This window comes from Silurus meridionalis, chromosome 5 (assembly GCF_014805685.1).
Source record: "Silurus meridionalis isolate SWU-2019-XX chromosome 5, ASM1480568v1, whole genome shotgun sequence".
NCBI lineage: Eukaryota > Metazoa > Chordata > Actinopteri > Siluriformes > Siluridae > Silurus > Silurus meridionalis.
The window spans coordinates 21,332,039-21,349,506 of NC_060888.1; the positions used below are offsets into that span (position 1 = coordinate 21,332,039).

At 36.0% G+C, this 17,468-nt stretch overlaps 2 protein-coding genes across 2 annotated transcripts; one reads left to right on the forward strand and one right to left on the reverse strand.

Annotated features, from left to right (window-relative positions):
- The first annotated feature begins 239 nt into the window (after positions 1 to 239).
- On the forward strand, positions 240 to 3,594 carry zgc:153018 (Transmembrane protein 179-like). The gene is given in 5 exon segments (XM_046849900.1): positions 240 to 747; positions 1,584 to 1,721; positions 2,030 to 2,108; positions 2,233 to 2,374; positions 2,377 to 3,594. Coding segments are annotated over 5 exon segments (744 nt in total). The 5' UTR covers positions 240 to 424; the 3' UTR covers positions 2,439 to 3,594.
- An 82-nt stretch (positions 3,595 to 3,676) lies between these two features.
- Positions 3,677 to 16,236, reverse strand: sfxn5b (sideroflexin 5b). Its single transcript, XM_046849899.1, has 14 exons — positions 16,045 to 16,236; positions 11,700 to 11,768; positions 11,367 to 11,444; positions 11,032 to 11,058; positions 10,687 to 10,741; positions 9,409 to 9,434; positions 9,205 to 9,258; positions 7,584 to 7,640; positions 7,266 to 7,331; positions 6,939 to 7,029; positions 6,538 to 6,653; positions 6,193 to 6,278; positions 5,178 to 5,295; positions 3,677 to 4,953 (listed from the first exon to the last, which is right to left on the reverse strand). The coding sequence occupies exons 1-14, from the start codon at positions 16,099 to 16,101 to the stop codon at positions 4,876 to 4,878; spliced, it is 978 nt and encodes a 325-aa protein (XP_046705855.1). The 5' UTR covers positions 16,102 to 16,236; the 3' UTR covers positions 3,677 to 4,875.
- Between the last annotated feature and the right edge of the window lie 1,232 nt (positions 16,237 to 17,468).

Here is a 17,468-nt window from a genome sequence, read left to right on the forward strand (position 1 = left end):
CAATCACATGTCCCCTGGGTATTACCTACAATCCATCACCTATTCTGTCTCATCAGTGATTTTTTGAATGATTGCTGGAATTTTCCACTTAATAAAGGAGATTACATTTGAATGGTTCCACTATGACGCGGATTGGAACCCACCAATCATCAGCGAATGCGTCATGAAGGCGGAATCCCAATCCACTACATGCTCCCTACATTAGGTCACTATATATACTTCAATGATTGGTTCCCGCACCCCGTATCGTGGATGTCTGAGTGTATATTGAGACAGAGCCATCGTTCCGTAAATACGTGCTAGACGTGAGATCATGACTGGACTTCATACCGCTAGACAGCAATAAAAACGTACAACGATAAAAACATCAAGTGTGCGGGATTTGTGGAGCATCTCGAGGTTTCCAGGAGCGGTGTGAGAGAGCATGGAGCTGAACCGGAGACTGCTGCTGGCGCACTGCGCTGCCCACGCCCTGTCCGTGATCGCAGGCCTGCTGGTGGTGGTGCCGTTAGCGCTGAACGGCTCCGCCTTCAAAGGCCGCTGCGCGCTTTTCACTCAGGGCTTCTGGCGCTCCGAGAACCAGAGCGCGAGCGGCGCACATCTGGCCGAGGGGACACATCTGGTGGTGCAGCATTGGGGGCCGCCGGCAGCCTGCCAGTTCGCCACGTTTGTCGGTGTGTTCACGGTGCTGTACGGAGCCACGCAAAGCTGGAGGAGTTTATTTTACCTCCACCGTCGCCACGACGAGTGAGTCCACAAACACCAACCATAATAACAGCAGCATGGATACAGACTATGATGATGATGATGGCTAGAGGTAGCAGCATTGTTTATTCTAATAATGCATTAATATTCAATGATTTTTCTAAACTCTGTTCATTAGTATACCGTATACTATCTGTACTACTTCTATTATAATATAATATAATATGATATAATAATAGATGTAATTGATGTAACATTGTTATGATAATGTATTAATAATTAGAAGGCATTAATATTCAAGAATTATTCTATAGGAAGTATATCTGTACTATTTGTATAATAATAATAATAATAATAATATTAATAATAATCATAATAATCATAATATAATATTTAATACAATAATAATAATAATAATAAATACATTAATATTTATAATTTGTTTTGACTGTGGTCATTAGTATATTATAATAATAGTATAATATCTGTACTACTTTTAATATAATATAATATAATATAATATAATATATAATGTTGCTACCTCTACCTATTATTATATATGTTATTAATAATGAACCAAATATTATGTACTTTATTAATTGAAGTATATATGCAAATTTCTATGAGGATGAAAATAAAAATAATAACACCAATGATAATAATTATAATAAACTATTCTGTTTTATATTTCTAAATTACTAGAATAAATTGTTTATTGCAAAGGTACATGCAAATATCACAGGTCGTTGAGGTTAGGCTTTTTAAAAGTGCAGCGTGTGTACTTTTGTGTTAAACACTGTAAATGTTAACTGTACAAGGACTGGTTTCGTCATGTGCAGGTGCAGAAGCTAAAATGGTTGCCTGTTTATGTGTTGCAGCACTTTGTTCTCTGCCTTTCTCACGCTGCTTCTGAGTCTGTGTGTGCTCTTCCTTTCGGGGGCAGCGAGTGTGATTCTGACCCTCGGCCTTGTGTCCTGGTGCAACACCATCACTGATCACAGCACTCGCCCATACAGGTGAGATCTTCCAGATATTTCTGTAAGATAAATCATTGCCCAGGGATTTGTTTTGGAAAGTGGCAAATATTATTAGTTGGGAAATTCTCAAGATGGTTCTTACAAAATGAGAAATCAGTCTAATTTCCTGCTTAATTTGAGTTTGTCTATCGTCTTTTACTTAAACCCACAAAAAAATGTGGTTAATCTTGGTTTTAAGCTTTTTGCAATATTTTTAGAACTGCATGCAAAACAGCATAAACATCTCCTGATGAAACTGTTTACTTCTGACTGGGATGTGTTGATTCATGACCTGTTTTTTTCTCCAGCTGTGCCGAGTCGCAATCAGTGCCCCTTTACTTAGATGTGGAAACCTCCTCTTTCTACTCAGAGCTCACCTGTGCACAGGTACATCCTGGCATTACACATCAACGGTGCACTGTTACAGTTTTTACTTCAAGAAAAGAGCATCTGTTTTAACTGATCTGATTTTTCATTTTTAGTTAATGGTGCACCTCTTTATGCTTCACAGATTTCGCTGTGGTGTGTAACTGCTCTGTGGTTAGTTCATTCCATTCTGTCTTTCCTGAGACTCTACCACTCTCACAGTCAGCAGATCAGCGGACCGTGCCTGTCCCGAGAGAAGGAGTTCCTTTTGGGCCAGTCTCATGTGGATTGTCCCCTACCATGCCAATGCCAACACCCTCACCCCCACAACCACCTGCTGTCTTTATTTAATCTCTTACCTATCCCCTAAATATGCTCTTTTATGCTGACTCATCAATCACAAGCTTTTTCTGGTGTTTGGTGAAACTAGGTTTGTGGTAGTGGGAGCATAAAAAGAATGCAAGAGTTCACGCTGCATTTTTTATACAGAGCATCCTGTAACGTTGCACTACACCCCATACCCATGCATGTCTGTGGAAAAACATAACGAAGAACAGCGGAAACGCAAAGAAATCGTGAAACAAAAAACCAGGAATGAGAAATGTCTTTACAAATAAGCTATAGGTATTGTTTACACATTGATGCTTTAAACATTATATGTTGTGCCGTGTTGTTCCGACTTTAAATGTGAATGCAACACTAATCTGTCAGCCACTTTTAAACAGGGTCTTTAGTATTTAGTATTATTACAGATAATTGAAGTGAATGCAGTGTTCAGTTCATTTGCAGAATGAGAAAGGTTGCAAAATCTTGCCGTATGCAAGAACACGTAGTCTGACTGACAAGTGATCGGGAAGGAAGACTAGCATGTTGCATGTGCTTAGTTCAGACCCAAGCTGCTTGTTTGGGATTTCCTGCCTCCTGATGAGTGTATAGTCGTGTGTCGCTTTAAACACTGTCTCCCTGCCACATGAAGGTTTCCTGCATGATGCTGTGTGTGTGTAGATGCAGCTCTGAGGTAACAGCCAATGCAGAGGTGTCAACATTTATGATTTATTTTTTTAACCTTAACTGTGGGACCCCTGAAAACAACATCAGTTATTTATGAATAAGATTCACCTGGTGGAAAACCTATTTTACTTTTGGGGGAAAGGACATCCAAGATGCACCGAATTGACCTGTGAATTCTTCCTTTCCAGTTTTGGCATTTCTGTTTCCTTTTGCCCTTCTTGGGCCTTTAGCTGTAATTCAGAATATAATTCAGGAAGGACCAGGGGGGAAAAAAATCAAGGAATGTTCACCCTTCATTTAACCTCTGACCTCCCTGAACTGAGTAGCTGTGGTGACACACACACATAGCTGAGAGAGAAACCAGAGTTTTAGGGAGAGAAATGTATGTAAATATGATTTATTGTTTATGGCAATGTTTTATAACTCTATTTGTACCACTGTTGTGTCTATAATTCATTTGATATCGACTTGTGAATAGTAAAAGAATGCATATAAACCCCATGGCTACAGGTGTGTTTCTCTCCACCTTCCACAATGTACAGAATGTCACATCAAGCAAAATAAAGAAGACAAGAAGCTGAAAACAACAGGGTTGGTGACCCTCAAATATATTTGTCAATATTCTGTTATTAAAGTACCTGATTATAAGTGCTACACCAAGTGCAAGAAAAAAAAATGGAGAAAAACTCACAAATCTCATAAAGGAAATGTTTTTGATGCAAGTACAAATATCTCAGCAATTCTCTGTGTCAGTTACAAAGCTACAGTGGGTAACACACAGGCTTTAAAAAAGAATAACGGGAACAATATTAACCATATTAAAAGTCCTGAACTGCATACATGTAGAACAATTAAGAAGCATTGGTGCATCTTAAAGGTTGCTAATAAGACAATTTAACACTAATAATAGAATTAATGCCACAGTTGGTTCACATTTGAAAAACGGAAAAATCCAGGTTTAACACGTTCACAAGGAGTTTGCAACCATAATGGCACCTGTACTGGTGTAGAACACATTACCCATCTTCATCCTGGACATTGATGCAAAATGTTTTTGAATAAAAGACTTGCCATGTAACACTGGGCAACTGTGAATGTTCTATACCTCGGTTCATTGTTGAACTTTAACTAATACATACCATTGGTTAGGATTCACTCTAAGAATCTCTGGAGTTTTAAATACAAGATTATCAAGCTTATTAGAACACAATATAGACTTAAAAATAGGACTAAAAGCTGTTCCTTGATGTATTTGCACTTTTTTTCTTCTTCAGAAAACAACAGTGGACCAATACTTTTATTAACATAATTATTCTCCCAGAATGCAATGCTGAATAAAAAAAAATTACTATTAAAAGCTGTTTCTTGGTGTTTCTATACTTTAAGAAATCAACGGAGCACCACTGCTTTCATTAATCTTCCATTACTAAAAATGCTTAGAGGCAAAAAATCCTAACAGAATATTGTTTAGCTTGTGGAATTGTCCTAACGGAAACTGCTTCAGCACTTTGCCATTCTATAACTATTGCATACTGTAAACTGTATACTGTCATACATTATTAATTGTAGTACAGATTAATGGCTTGAAGGTTAAGGTTATGTCATTAACATGGTGTAATTATTGCTCTTTTGCTACAATATTATATTGTCCATTCTCCACTGCACCTGCTTTGTTAAACAACAATGGACGGCTGTTTAATCAGAATAGTTTGCTTTCTGCTTCCTCTTCTTTCTCTTTCTTTTGGCATCTCTCACTCCTTCTCTGTGTTTGCTTTCTTCACAGTCCTTTGTTATAGGTCAGCACCTTGCAATCGGTTGCCATGGCAATTTCCGGCTCAAGGTGAGAAGCCTCAATCTGTGAAGTGTGAAAAAATGATTAGCAGGAAGCAGCTCTCTGGCAAAAACCTCTATTTCACTTTGTGCAAACTTACACAAAAATACACACATTTATAAACACTTATAAGCAAGAATAATGTCATGAGAACTGAGCCATGAAAAATTATTCAGAGAGTTCAAAATGATGTTTTATTCTCCAAAATGCAGACTGAGTTACAAAGAGGTGAAAGGGTGCGATCTTACCTGAGACATCTGTGGGAAGAGGCTGATGGCTAGAGGCAGAGAGAGACCGAACACGGCCAGGCACACTAAGCTGTGGACAGGCAGCATGAGCCGGCGATGAGCCTGCATCAGAGGCAGCCTGAGGAGAAGTGAAAGGAGTATCATATCAAAATATACGTACATGCAAAAGCTGGAGTAACAAACTCAAAATTTCATGTTTCCTTGTATGATATAGTTATTAAAAATGTTAATAAAAAAATATTATAAAAAATATGTATTGAATATTTTAGCTCATAAAAAGTAAAAAAAACCTTCATAATGTTGTTAATTATAATCAGCTGTATATGATGCAAATATTATAATATTCAAACGTCTTGTTTCAGATTCCTTAAAAGTAGGTAAGAAATAAAGCATAATGGAGAATACTGTTATAAAAGATTCAACAATTAGATGGAGTTGCATTGCCATTACAACCACAACGTTGATTCATTTCTTTATAAATGGGTGTCAAAACGTTATATTCTTCTTCTACGTAAGGAATCAGCCATCAATTCCAACTTTCATTCAATTAAGATATAATGTTTTTAATTTGATTTATATTTTCTATTTTTATAAATATGCACATCTATTGTATTGTATTGTATTCTATTATATTGTTGTCAAAAGTCTATAAATCATGCTAGTTCCAATAATCACTTCAATAATAGCAAATAAAAACAACCTTTTGTCTCTCTCATAGTTGAAAATCTAAAAAAAAATAATGCTTATCATTTCCCAGAAAAACAAAGCCCTTAGACTTTCCTGTGTCTAAATATGAAGAGTCACAGATTTTCTTCTGACACTGGAGAACTTCCAAAAATGCTACAAAAAAGCACCATAGCCACAATTACAAATATAAAAAAAAAAACCTATACAAAAAATATATAACTGTATAAACAATAAATATTTTTTGTGTATCAAGAACCACAATAAGCTGCTGTACAAAATGAACAAACACCTTCTAATCAATTATTCTGTGGTATAAAAAATGTAATACTTCTCCACAAAGGCCATTATTATAGGTGGGAGAACAAATATAGGCAGTGGAAGGACCACTCTTGTAAACGCTGTCTCCATCAGTGCCTATGGAAAAGACAATCACCAGTCACTTCTTTATTATTACTTCATTTTTTAAAAACAAAAATTAAACAAAAGGTCTAGAGAGAAATCAGTAAAGGAATGTAGACCTCAATTAAAATTAAAGATAGAATTAAAATCTGCTATAAAAGATATCTTCACTGAAAATGAAAAAAAAAAAAAAAAAGTATTATCCAGTTGTATGTGCTGAGGCTTCAGATTACATTAGCAATAGTACACAGGAATTTGTCACCAAATCGCTCACATGTTTGGCTGCTATCCGAGAAGAGCCCACCACATTCCCTTTGGAGTCTAGCACATCGATCCCCTCTGAGAGTTCGTTGTGTCTCATAAGAGCCACATTACACACATTTGCACTAGCTGTCAAAGGAAAAAAGATGTAATAAAAATATAGAAGCACTAGAAGAACTAGTGCTTGATAGATGATGTTTATTAAGCCATGGAAACAGGACACTTTGGAAGGTTGTTGAGTGCAATCTGATAATCGTAATATAGTATATATTATAATATAATAACTTGTGGTGCAGTGGGTCAAAAGAGGTTTAGTGACAGCAACATTTGGTTGAGTTCATCACAGTCATTCCACAGCCTTATGTGGGCCAGACAAGTGGTAAATGTGTGTTATTTTTATAATATACTACACACCTACAGCAGGGAAAGGAATGAATCTCTGTATGATGAGTCTGGTGGCTGGGTTAAATTTCCTGGATTTCTCTATAAGCACATTCAAACCAACCTACAAAAAAAACGAAAAGAGTTCATGAATCAAAGCTACTGAATAACAATTGAAAACCATTCTTTACTGACTATAACTTTGAATAACCATTAAGGAAGATTAAGATTAGAATACATAGTAATTCAATCTGTTTTAATATGAGCATGTCAAACAGACATGGCACATAAAGCAACTAATTGCATTGAATTATTCTTCAAATATAAGGAAAAGACAGAAGTAATTCAAAAGAAAGCCACCGCAATTGAGACCGCGCTCGTCACAGCTCCCAGGTACCCCTGAATAAACCTTGATGTTGGTGTGGGCTGGGAAGAGAAAAGTATTGGTATCAGATTTACATTTCCAAGTATCTGGAGACAGTTTTGCACACACAGAAATATACACAGCCCGGCATGCTGACAGTCTGGAGTCTGGAAGCAGATGCAGAACAGATGTCCTGCCTAAAGCAGCAACTAAAGCCCATTCACACAGAAGTGACATAAAGCATCGCTTCACTGCAAGTCCATCTGCACTAACATTAAATAATGACCTTGATAAAATTAGTAAATTCACCGTACCTTCGTGGCATTGCGGTTGGCGTAGTTTACACAAGCATTATGGCTCTGGTTTAACCACTGTTGGGTCAAAAGGACAATAGTTAATAAAGCTGGGTATAAATGTTTATTAGCATAGAGGTACATTACACGTTAAACAACACTATTCAAGCACAGACAGACTGAGTAGAAGAAAGTAAGAACATTCTTTTAAAAATGGAAGCAGATTTTTGCATTATGACACACTTAATTTGTCTCATGTCTTGCTAAATTAAGCAACAAACACATTTTTCACCACAAAACTACAACCAAGTCATTCTTGGAGCTGTGCTTTAATCTTGCATTTTATCAATGATTATACCACAGTACTGTAACATTACAGATGGTTACTCATACTCAGATGGTTAAATAATTTATAAATGTACTTTAAACCATAGTTTCTAGCACAATATTGTTTATATTAAACATGTTCACATGGATTTGTATGCTCCACATAAATCACACAAACTTAATATCAACAGACTAAATTAAAAAAAAAACCCAGACTAAATAAAGAAGATTCCCAAGTGTGAGTGCATTGTAACACTTCTGCGTTGTAACTTGTAACTTAACGTTCCAATATCATGACACGCTACATATTTTTTTTTGTGTCAAGTGATAAAGTTTACTGAGAGAAGGACTGTTTATAACTGCTATAGCAGAAGTGATAACTGGAACTAACTTGTTTACTTGTCCTTCCACTATAAGTATAAATGGGTTAGAGGCCTGACACATCATTCTAAATTAATTAAAATTTTTAATTAAATAGTGGCAAATAGTTGTTAAAATAAGTAAAAAGGAAGACTTTGGAAAGTCTTGTTAGCTGAACTAGCACAACCGACTAGCACAGCATCACTTTCACTTTTACTTACTTTTTTTAATACAAACACATTGACAGTTTAATGACAATTACATCACACCTAGTTATTTTAATTTGTACTTCTGTCATACATATCCATCCATCCATCCCTTCATGTATGTGTATATACATATACATATATTTTTTTGCCAGGATGTGTATATATATATATATATATATATATATATATATATATATATATATATAAAAAACTTATTTTTATAAATAACTTTTATTTTTATACTTATTTTTTTTTTTTATGTTACTTTACTCTTTTATATTTTTATCTTATATTGTATTACTTTTAAGTTTACAGGTTAGACAGTCATAAAAAGCATTTCACCATATGTCATACTAAGTGTGAATGTATTTGTGATTAATAAAATTTGAATTTGCATTTGTTATAAAAGAACCAACAAATTTCGGGTTGTAACATAACTCTTTGTTGCTTTGGGCCAGTGCTGATTATTTTCCTATATCAGCTCACTTTATCGTGTTTTATTTCATCCATAATTTATATTTTTGCCTGCATGTTTTGTGTATATGCTTCAGTAATTTCCCTGTGTATTGTTTGTGGGCAATGTTTCTCTTATGTAAAGCAAGCGTGCATAAAAGGAAATCACAATCTGAACAAAATTTCCTTTTTTGGTTGTCATACTAACAGTAGTAAATGTAGTAGTAGTAGAAGTAGTCATAGTGGTACTGTAGATGCAGGAGTACTACAGTGGTTGTAGCTATAATATTTACCTGCCAGAACACGGTGGTTGCCAAAGTCTGGTTTGGGAGAAGGAGACCAACCACCTACAAGACACATGTGGACATTAATAAACATATTTATTTATTTAGTGCCTTCAATAAAACTAACTTTTCACAGATATTTGTAAGCATAAGAATAATAAAAAATTTAGTTATAATTAAGATGACTTTCAGCAAAATTGTACAAACACTTACAATGGGTGTTCCAAAAGGAACATAACCTAAGAAAGAAAAGAACATTTGGTAGAAAACAAAACGAATAGGGGCACAAATGATAAATGTTTATTGCCTGGACTGGACTATACATTTATCTGAACCGCTGCAATAAAAAACAACCGCCTCTGCACATAAACTCATTAAAGTAATTTATAATTACTGCTATCGATCTTTTTTCAGAAGAAGAAACCACTGCAATAATGCTATACTACTGCTATCTGTCTTTCTTACAGCATCTACCTTCAGAACTCGCTTGCACATGAACCATATCCCTGAAGGTACTTTAGATTAAAGCTGGGATGAGAACATTTATACAGCTAGAATATATATACCTCTTATACTGACTGTAAAAGTGGTGTACATTCTAATGAAGATTTAAAAGGGATTTAAGAGCTACATTAGCTTCTTTGCTTTAGGGTGCAATGTCTAATAGGAAAAACATGTATATTTATGCCAACAGCCTTATTTATGCAGTTTCTATCAGCAGCCTATTCGAAATTCAAACTAGATAGTTTTAGCAAAACATGAACACCTAGTGGTCATTAAGATCCACTCAGGGGCTGTATTTTATGAATTTATTTTAGAGATTTGTGAATATATGTAATTTATTTTTAAGTATCTGAAATTGAAATCTGATCAGCTTTTTCATGATTCAAAAAGATTCAATACTCAATTCAACCAAAAATACCACAGATACGTTTTTTTGTTCGGGGTTTTAAAATAAAACCATTTTTCATTTTTAAGAAATCAGTCAATAACTGATAGCATACACAGTGTATACAAACACATCAGAGACATTCAATCAATTTATAGTACATTTTACACCTTAGCCTTAGTCATTAGCTACTTATGCTGAGGGCCCATTTCCAGTTGCTTAGCAACACTGTTCTCACAACTTGCTATTAACTATACTACATCTAGCCTGGGAGTGAGACGACTGGAACAAATCCTTCATTGAAACCTTATTTATGTTAGGTTAGGAGAACAGAGAGGAAAGTTTGGTGTAGGAAACATTTAAATAATAAAGAGAGATGCTGATCATTAATGTGGTATTGATTATGATGTGTTTTGCTGTCAATTATATTTCTATATCTACTTTACAGGCTAAAAGAAATAGATAGGATGCCTATTTTTTTATAGGCATTATAGAGAAACACCTATGTACATATCACTCCTGATTGTGATGTGTCTTACTCTGTGTTAATATTAAAAAATAATAATAATAAAAAGAAGAAGAAGGAAAAAATATAGACATACCTGACATGCGAAAAGGCATAAAAATCTTCTGTCCAGTGTCAGGGTGAATAATAGCCTGCAGTCAAATAAATAAATCTCAGCCAGTTATTACATATAAGGTGAATAAGATCAGGTGAAATTAAACTTTTTCTGGATCAAATTAAGTATTAACATGTTCATCAGCTGCATCTTAAGCAGATCAGCTAGCAAACACATTTTAGCTTAGAAGAGCAGACAGTTGAAAACACAAAGCGAGCAATTAAAGACCACAGCATGAATGAATTCTGAGTGTTCTATAGGAAACAAGAGTCCAGGAACAAAAGGGTGTTGATTCAAGAAAATTACAGGAAATATATAATGTCTTACCTGTTTCACTTTCTGAGCCTCCCAGAGCTGAACAACAAAAATCATTTCAGTACAGAGCAGTGCTCAAGCAAAGAGGATAGCTGAAGTTTTTTATATATTGCACTGTAACAAATCTTTTCATTATTTTAAGGCCAACATGACGTACAAAAATACAGTTTATTTAGGTATCAAAAATTATAGATTTTTATCTTTGCAGGTAAAATCTCAGACACCCTCAAAGATGTTTTACAGAAAAAGTTTATTACTTAATATTCTGCTATGAGTTACGTCTTTACAATAATAATGACAGGTCCTGAAAGTCAAAAGTGTTAAATCGTGTGTTTTGGCTGCTTTACCTGTTGATCCGTTGTTCCAAATGGAAGAGTCCCATGTTTAAAATTATCCAGGAGAGCAACACATTGCTTTAAGTGAGTCTGGAAAAATAAAGTCAGACATAATTCATGTTTTCTTTTAAATTATATGTCAATTCTTTTAAGTTGATGAAGTAATTTTATATGTAGCAAATTAACAATATAAATTGTCTATTAAAATAGTCAAAAATCTGTAGGAAATAAACAGTCAGCAATACTGAAAAACTAAAATGTGCTTATAAACTAATTTTAACAACCTATAATGCAAAAAAATTACTGCTCTAATATTTGAAATGAATAAAAAGTGCTTTTTTTTACCTCTGACACAAAAAGAGTTCTGGGGTCGATGATATCTACAAAGTGTCTGAATCGGCCAAGGAACGAGCTCTGTGAGAAAACAAAGACCAAATCAAGAGCTGCTGATTTGATGTCAACCCTTCCTAATGTGTTTAATGCTGTAGTGTAGTGATCCTGATCTGCTTGTAAAAGCATACGTACACCAATTCTTCTGACAACATACTAGTAACAACCACAACAACAACAATAATGTTGTCTGCCATTAAAAGCACCAAACAGCAGCATCAGCAATAAAGGTAAGACTGAATGAAAAAATCAATAACTACTGGGAAATAATCAGTGGGTGTATATAGAAAGGATTCTTGTAAATTCTGCCCTATCAAGTACTTTTTTGATCTGGCTACAGATCCTTTATTCTCAGACCCGGTGTACACTTTTCTAAGACTGTCCTGGGTTAGTGCTACGGAGTCACAGTCATTGGGGTACATGGCCTAAAAGTCTCTTGAGGCACAGCCCACTGGTTATTGTGGAGTGAGTTGGCTCCACACCTATTGGCTGGCCAAATAAAAGGGGGAAACAATAACAGGATAGATGGAACAGATGAGGTTACTCAAGGGTAAATGAAAATGGGTAGTATTTGGGTGCCGTTTAACCAGTGTTTGAATTGAGTCATGTCTTATGGGGTCCCCAGTTGTTGTGTAATTCATATCTTTTTTACTAAAATAATCATGGGGACCCCCATTTACTTGTCATAGGGGGTCCCTAATGCCTTATGGGGGGTCCCGGATCCCCCCCCAATTCGAGTACATCATTTAACCCACTGTAATGTAAGGCTCTGCAGATTTGTGTTTTATAATATCCTATTTTAATTTACTATAGCAAGCTAGAGGAGTACAGCGAAAAAACAAAGATTCTGAGTTGTATGGTTTTTATACTGTGAGATTTTGAAGCAAATTGTGGATAAGATTGTGGAATTTGTGGTCTACACTTCACAGGCACAACAAACAATTATTTTCATTATTTTGATGCTTCTAATTGGGGCAGGATTTTAAATCAATAAACATGAACCATGAAACACTTTTCTTTTGGAAATACAAAGACAGAATACAAATCTAAAGCTGAAATGTTTACATGGCGTTCATATTAAATCACTGAAAAGATTAAAACATATAGAAAACAATTTATCAACACAGTGACAGTGTTTGGGATCTTGATTTTAACTTGGTGACTGCGGCTATTGACTCCCTTTTCCTCATTTCATGCCTACTGTTTTAGAGGCCCAGTAGCAGGACATGCCAAGGGTTTACTTGGCAAACCGCACACAGTGAGACACCACCAGTTTCAATTAGCTGCTCAGTGAAGCTATTTCTCTCTCATGGCTGTTATTTGTGACTTAAAAACATTATATAAATATTGTTATATAAAGATTTTATTTATTTTTAACTGAAAAGACCAAAAGTATGCCAACTTCACTGCTTTCCCAAACTAATCCTGTTCAGAAGCCCTGTTTCTATCTTTTGGTATGTGTGCGGAAGTATGTGGGAAAAGACACTTGTTAATAATGCATGTGCTTCTGCTCTCCGGAGAATGCTCCTCACTGATCACAGAGATGCAGCTAGCTCGAGCTCTGCAAGAACAAAAAGAAAACCCTACTGTATATCCTGCGGCTGCCCTCGATTCATCTATAAACAGCAGCAAGGAGACAGGGGGCCTGTATGGGCAGACTTCTGTGCCATATTTAAAACCAATCAATTTTACACAAAATATAAAATATAATACACTAATAGAGACGCGAACACATTAAATAACCTTAATTCTAAATTTCCTAGTAAGGAATAAATGTAATGCGTAATGCAGTGCACTTATCTGCACCTCATTACTGTTACTGCATTAATACTCCTCAGTCTGTGCTGTGTTTGATGAAGGTATCTGTAACTGAAGGCAATGAACCCTTTAGATATATCGCCACATTGCACATCACACATCCATGTGTTTAATTGGAGCATGCGAGGAGATCGTTCGCTCTTTGTTCGCAAGGAATATAATCCAAGGAGACATGTTTTAAAAAACTAGTAAAATTAATAAGACAGATCATGCCACCAAGAAAACATAAGGTTCTCTGATTTTTATTGGGAGAAAAAAACTGCATGACAAAGCACTGACACTGGAGACTCGTTCCAGAGATGACTATTATATGAATATACTACACTAGAGATAACTATTAAGGACTTATCTTTGTTAAATAACAAAACATTGTTAAATGTATTTATTATTAGCAGTGGATTATATAATTGTCTGCCATATAAGTCCGTACAGAACGTGAGTTTGGTATTACTATAGAAACAATCATATATTAAAATGAGCACATTAATTAAAACCTGGAAATCTAAATTCCAATCTGCAATTAATGCGATTTAACTGTACTATTATAAAAGGAGCTCCTGTTACCAGCTATCAACCATTTTATTTAAGTAGTCATTGAAATGTTATCCAACATCATACAAATTGCAAAGATACTCATATATATTAAGTATAGTGCCGTGCTACTGATTCCATCTATTTACAGTTTTTCAGGCAGGAAATCAACCAAATGGCCCATTTCCTTAAAAAAGAAATTGTGCATGAGAATCACTTCCTTAAGGAAATCCCAGAGAGGAATGGGGTTGGTCAATTCCGTTCTGCCTCACAGAGCATGGAAAGCTGTTCAAATTGCAAAAAGCTCCTGAAAAATCATGCCACAAATTAAAACCTGATAGATACGGATACACCTGCATTTGATATCATTTTCCCCAAAATGACAGCATTTTCACTGGATTCAAATTCAAGTTTATTTCTATGGTGCGTTTCACGAATGGATGTTGTCTCCAAGCAGCTTTACAGAAAGTAAGAATTATAGAACAAAAAATGTAAATATGAGTGAATTACGTGTGTGATAAACTGTAACTTCCTTAGATGTTATGAGGAAGAAACCTTTAGAGAAACCAGACTCAAAACTCTTTATTTGGATGATATCAAGAATGTGATTATAAATCTTAAAAACAATACAAATAATACAATAAAGCACATTAAAATTCCTGTGCTTAAAACTGTACCATATCTGATCCTGGACTGATCGCATGCACCAGGACACAATCATAGTGCATTATTTACAGTCTATTATTTACAGTTTTACACTAGCACTCATTGGAATCCCCTTTTCCATAATAATAATAATAATAATAATAATAATAATAATAATAATAATAATAAAAACAATCATTGCTTAATTTCTTTTTTACAGCCCCACTTGCCCAGTATTGATCAAGCTGTCAATAATTGTGTTCATAATGACAATGAGAAGGTTTTGAACTTTGATGTGACGGTGATAAGATGTATATAAACATCTGTACTGCAGGAAGGCGCAATCTAGTGGCACATTGCACGTCCTCCCAAAGCGAACGAAGAACAAAGGAGCGCAAATGGAGCGCCTTGTCTACAGGGAAACAGGTTTATTGCACATTTTCACCCTTTGCCCTGTTTGCCAAAGACTCCAAAGTCTGCAGTAGATATAGGCTGCTTAATAGTCTTAGTGCATTTCAGAAAGAAGCAAACATCAGATCCCACAAAGCGGTGTGACTGTGTGTCTGTCATGTAGACTGTATATATGAAAGGCTGATGAGTGGGTGAGAATGATGAAGATCTGGACGCACATGTCGCACATGGTCAGGCGCTTTCCGTGTTAATGAAAGATGACCGTGGTGTTGCCATGGAGAATCCCCGGGTTTTTAAATAGACACTGGTTCATTCATTTGGTCGTGGTGGCCAAGCTCCTCATGATGAAGAGCGCTTATGTGAAAGACGGGAAGGCTGGAGGAGCTGTTACTTTGCATTCTTCACACCGATGTGACCCAGATTTCATAAATCCACAATTAAGAGCTAAAGGCAATTTGCCCTTGTTTAAATGCAGATCATGCATGGGCATCTGAAGGAGATGAACATGAAGCATGAACTTGGTGGATCTTCTCAGACCACACAGCTGCAACTTGTGCGAGTTCGTTTGAAAGACGGAGGAAAACAACTAGATAATAATAAGAAGAATACATTAATAAATAAACAAGTGGTCTGATCAATGAATAAGTGACGCAAAGTATTTCATGCGCAAATGCAAACCATTGCGCAATGTATCCGCGATTCTGTAGTAGAAAGCGTCAACTTTTTAAGGAAAATGATGATGATGATGATGATGATGATGATGATGATGAGATAGACAGATAAATAGATATAAACAAAGATGTTGCTGATGATCACCGCTCACCGAGGCTGAACACAAAGCTGCAGTTTGCTGGTAAAGATAACGGGAAACACGGGAAACACGGGAAACACCTACCTGGTCATAGCGCGGCTGTCCGAGCTGGAACGCAGGGTAAACTGCAGCCTCGGTCATTCCTGCAACCAAGACCAAGCGCCAAGTAACACCAAGCCTCCAGAGACGAGATTTTTAAAGAACAGTCAACTCGAGTACGAAAGTCATGAAGCAATCACGCGCAAAGCTTCATGGGAGATGGAGTTTTCTTGTGGTTAACTCCCGAGCGCAACCACAGGGGCCAGGATTTCTCCAAACACGTGACAGAGGGGCCCCCAGAACTTTCCCTCTGACCTTCATTCAGTATATTTCATGGTTCATTACATTAAATACAGGAGAGTTGGTTAACCCAGAACGAAAGAATCAATAATTAATCATTAATAAATAATAATATATGGAAAGAATAAATAAACAATTGTGTGATAGAAGAGTATCTGTGAGAGTGAAAGGGAAAGTTTATAGGACTGTCGTGAGACCTGAGATGTTGTATGGTTTAGAGACAGTGGCATTTAGTAGAAGACAGGAGGTGGAGCTGGAGGTAGCAGAGCTGAAGATGTTGAGGTTTTCGTTGGGAGTGATGACGATGGACTGGATTAGAAATGAGTTTATTAGAGGGACAGTGCATGTAGGACGTTTTGGAGACAAGGTGAGGGAGGCGAGATTGAGATGGTTTGTACATGTGCAGAGGAGGGACATGGGGTATATCGGTAGGAGAATGCTGAGGATAGAGCTACCAGGAAGGAGGAAAAGGAGGAGGTTTATGGATGTGGTGAAGGAAGACATGCAGGTAGTTGGTGTGACAGAGGCAGATGTAGAGGGGGTGGCGACCCCTAATGGGAAAGGCCAAAAGAAAAAAAAGAAAAAAACAAGTTTTTTTCAAGCAGAAATTTTTGAAGTTAGGCAGAACATTCCAACATTCACTCATGGGCAACAAATGCGTCAAGCCAAAATGCTGAAGATGGTGGTAGCTCAGTGGTTAAGGCTTAGTGGTGATCGAGAAAATCGGGGGTTCACACCCCGGTATCATGAAACGTCCACTCTTGGGGCCCTTTTAACAACAAATTCTCAAATTTCAAAAACAAATGCTCATTTACTTTTGTTGCCGTGAACTTGAACTGTTTGGTGGGAAGCTAGAAACAGGGAAATTCACTTATACAGTATTGTAGTAAGCAAAGGTAAAATCATGATAGTAATAAACATGTTTTAACCAAAAACTGCTAATCAACCCGTGTAAAACAGCAACATTGGTTGGAACAACATTGATTAATCTCTCTGCAAAAAGCTGTCTGTATGTTTACCAACAAGGCCTAAACCTTTAAAGAAAGCAAAGGGAAAGGCTTGTATAATGTTGGTGATTTTTTTATGATTTCCAGTGATTCAATATGTATTGTGTATCAAATGTATTTAAATTGTTAATCAAAATTTCTTCTAAATGCAGATTTACTTTG

Coding starts and splice junctions, on each gene's coding strand:
- sfxn5b (XM_046849899.1), bottom strand. CDS start 16,101: ATGACCGAGGCTGCAGTTTACCCTGCGTTCCAGCTCGGACAGCCGCGC. Junction 6,279..6,537: donor CTCGGATAGCAGCCAAACAT/GTGAGCGATTTG, acceptor TCTTTTCCATAG/GCACTGATGGAGACAGCGTT. Junction 4,954..5,177: donor TCTTCCCACAGATGTCTCAG/GTAAGATCGCAC, acceptor CACACTTCACAG/ATTGAGGCTTCTCACCTTGA.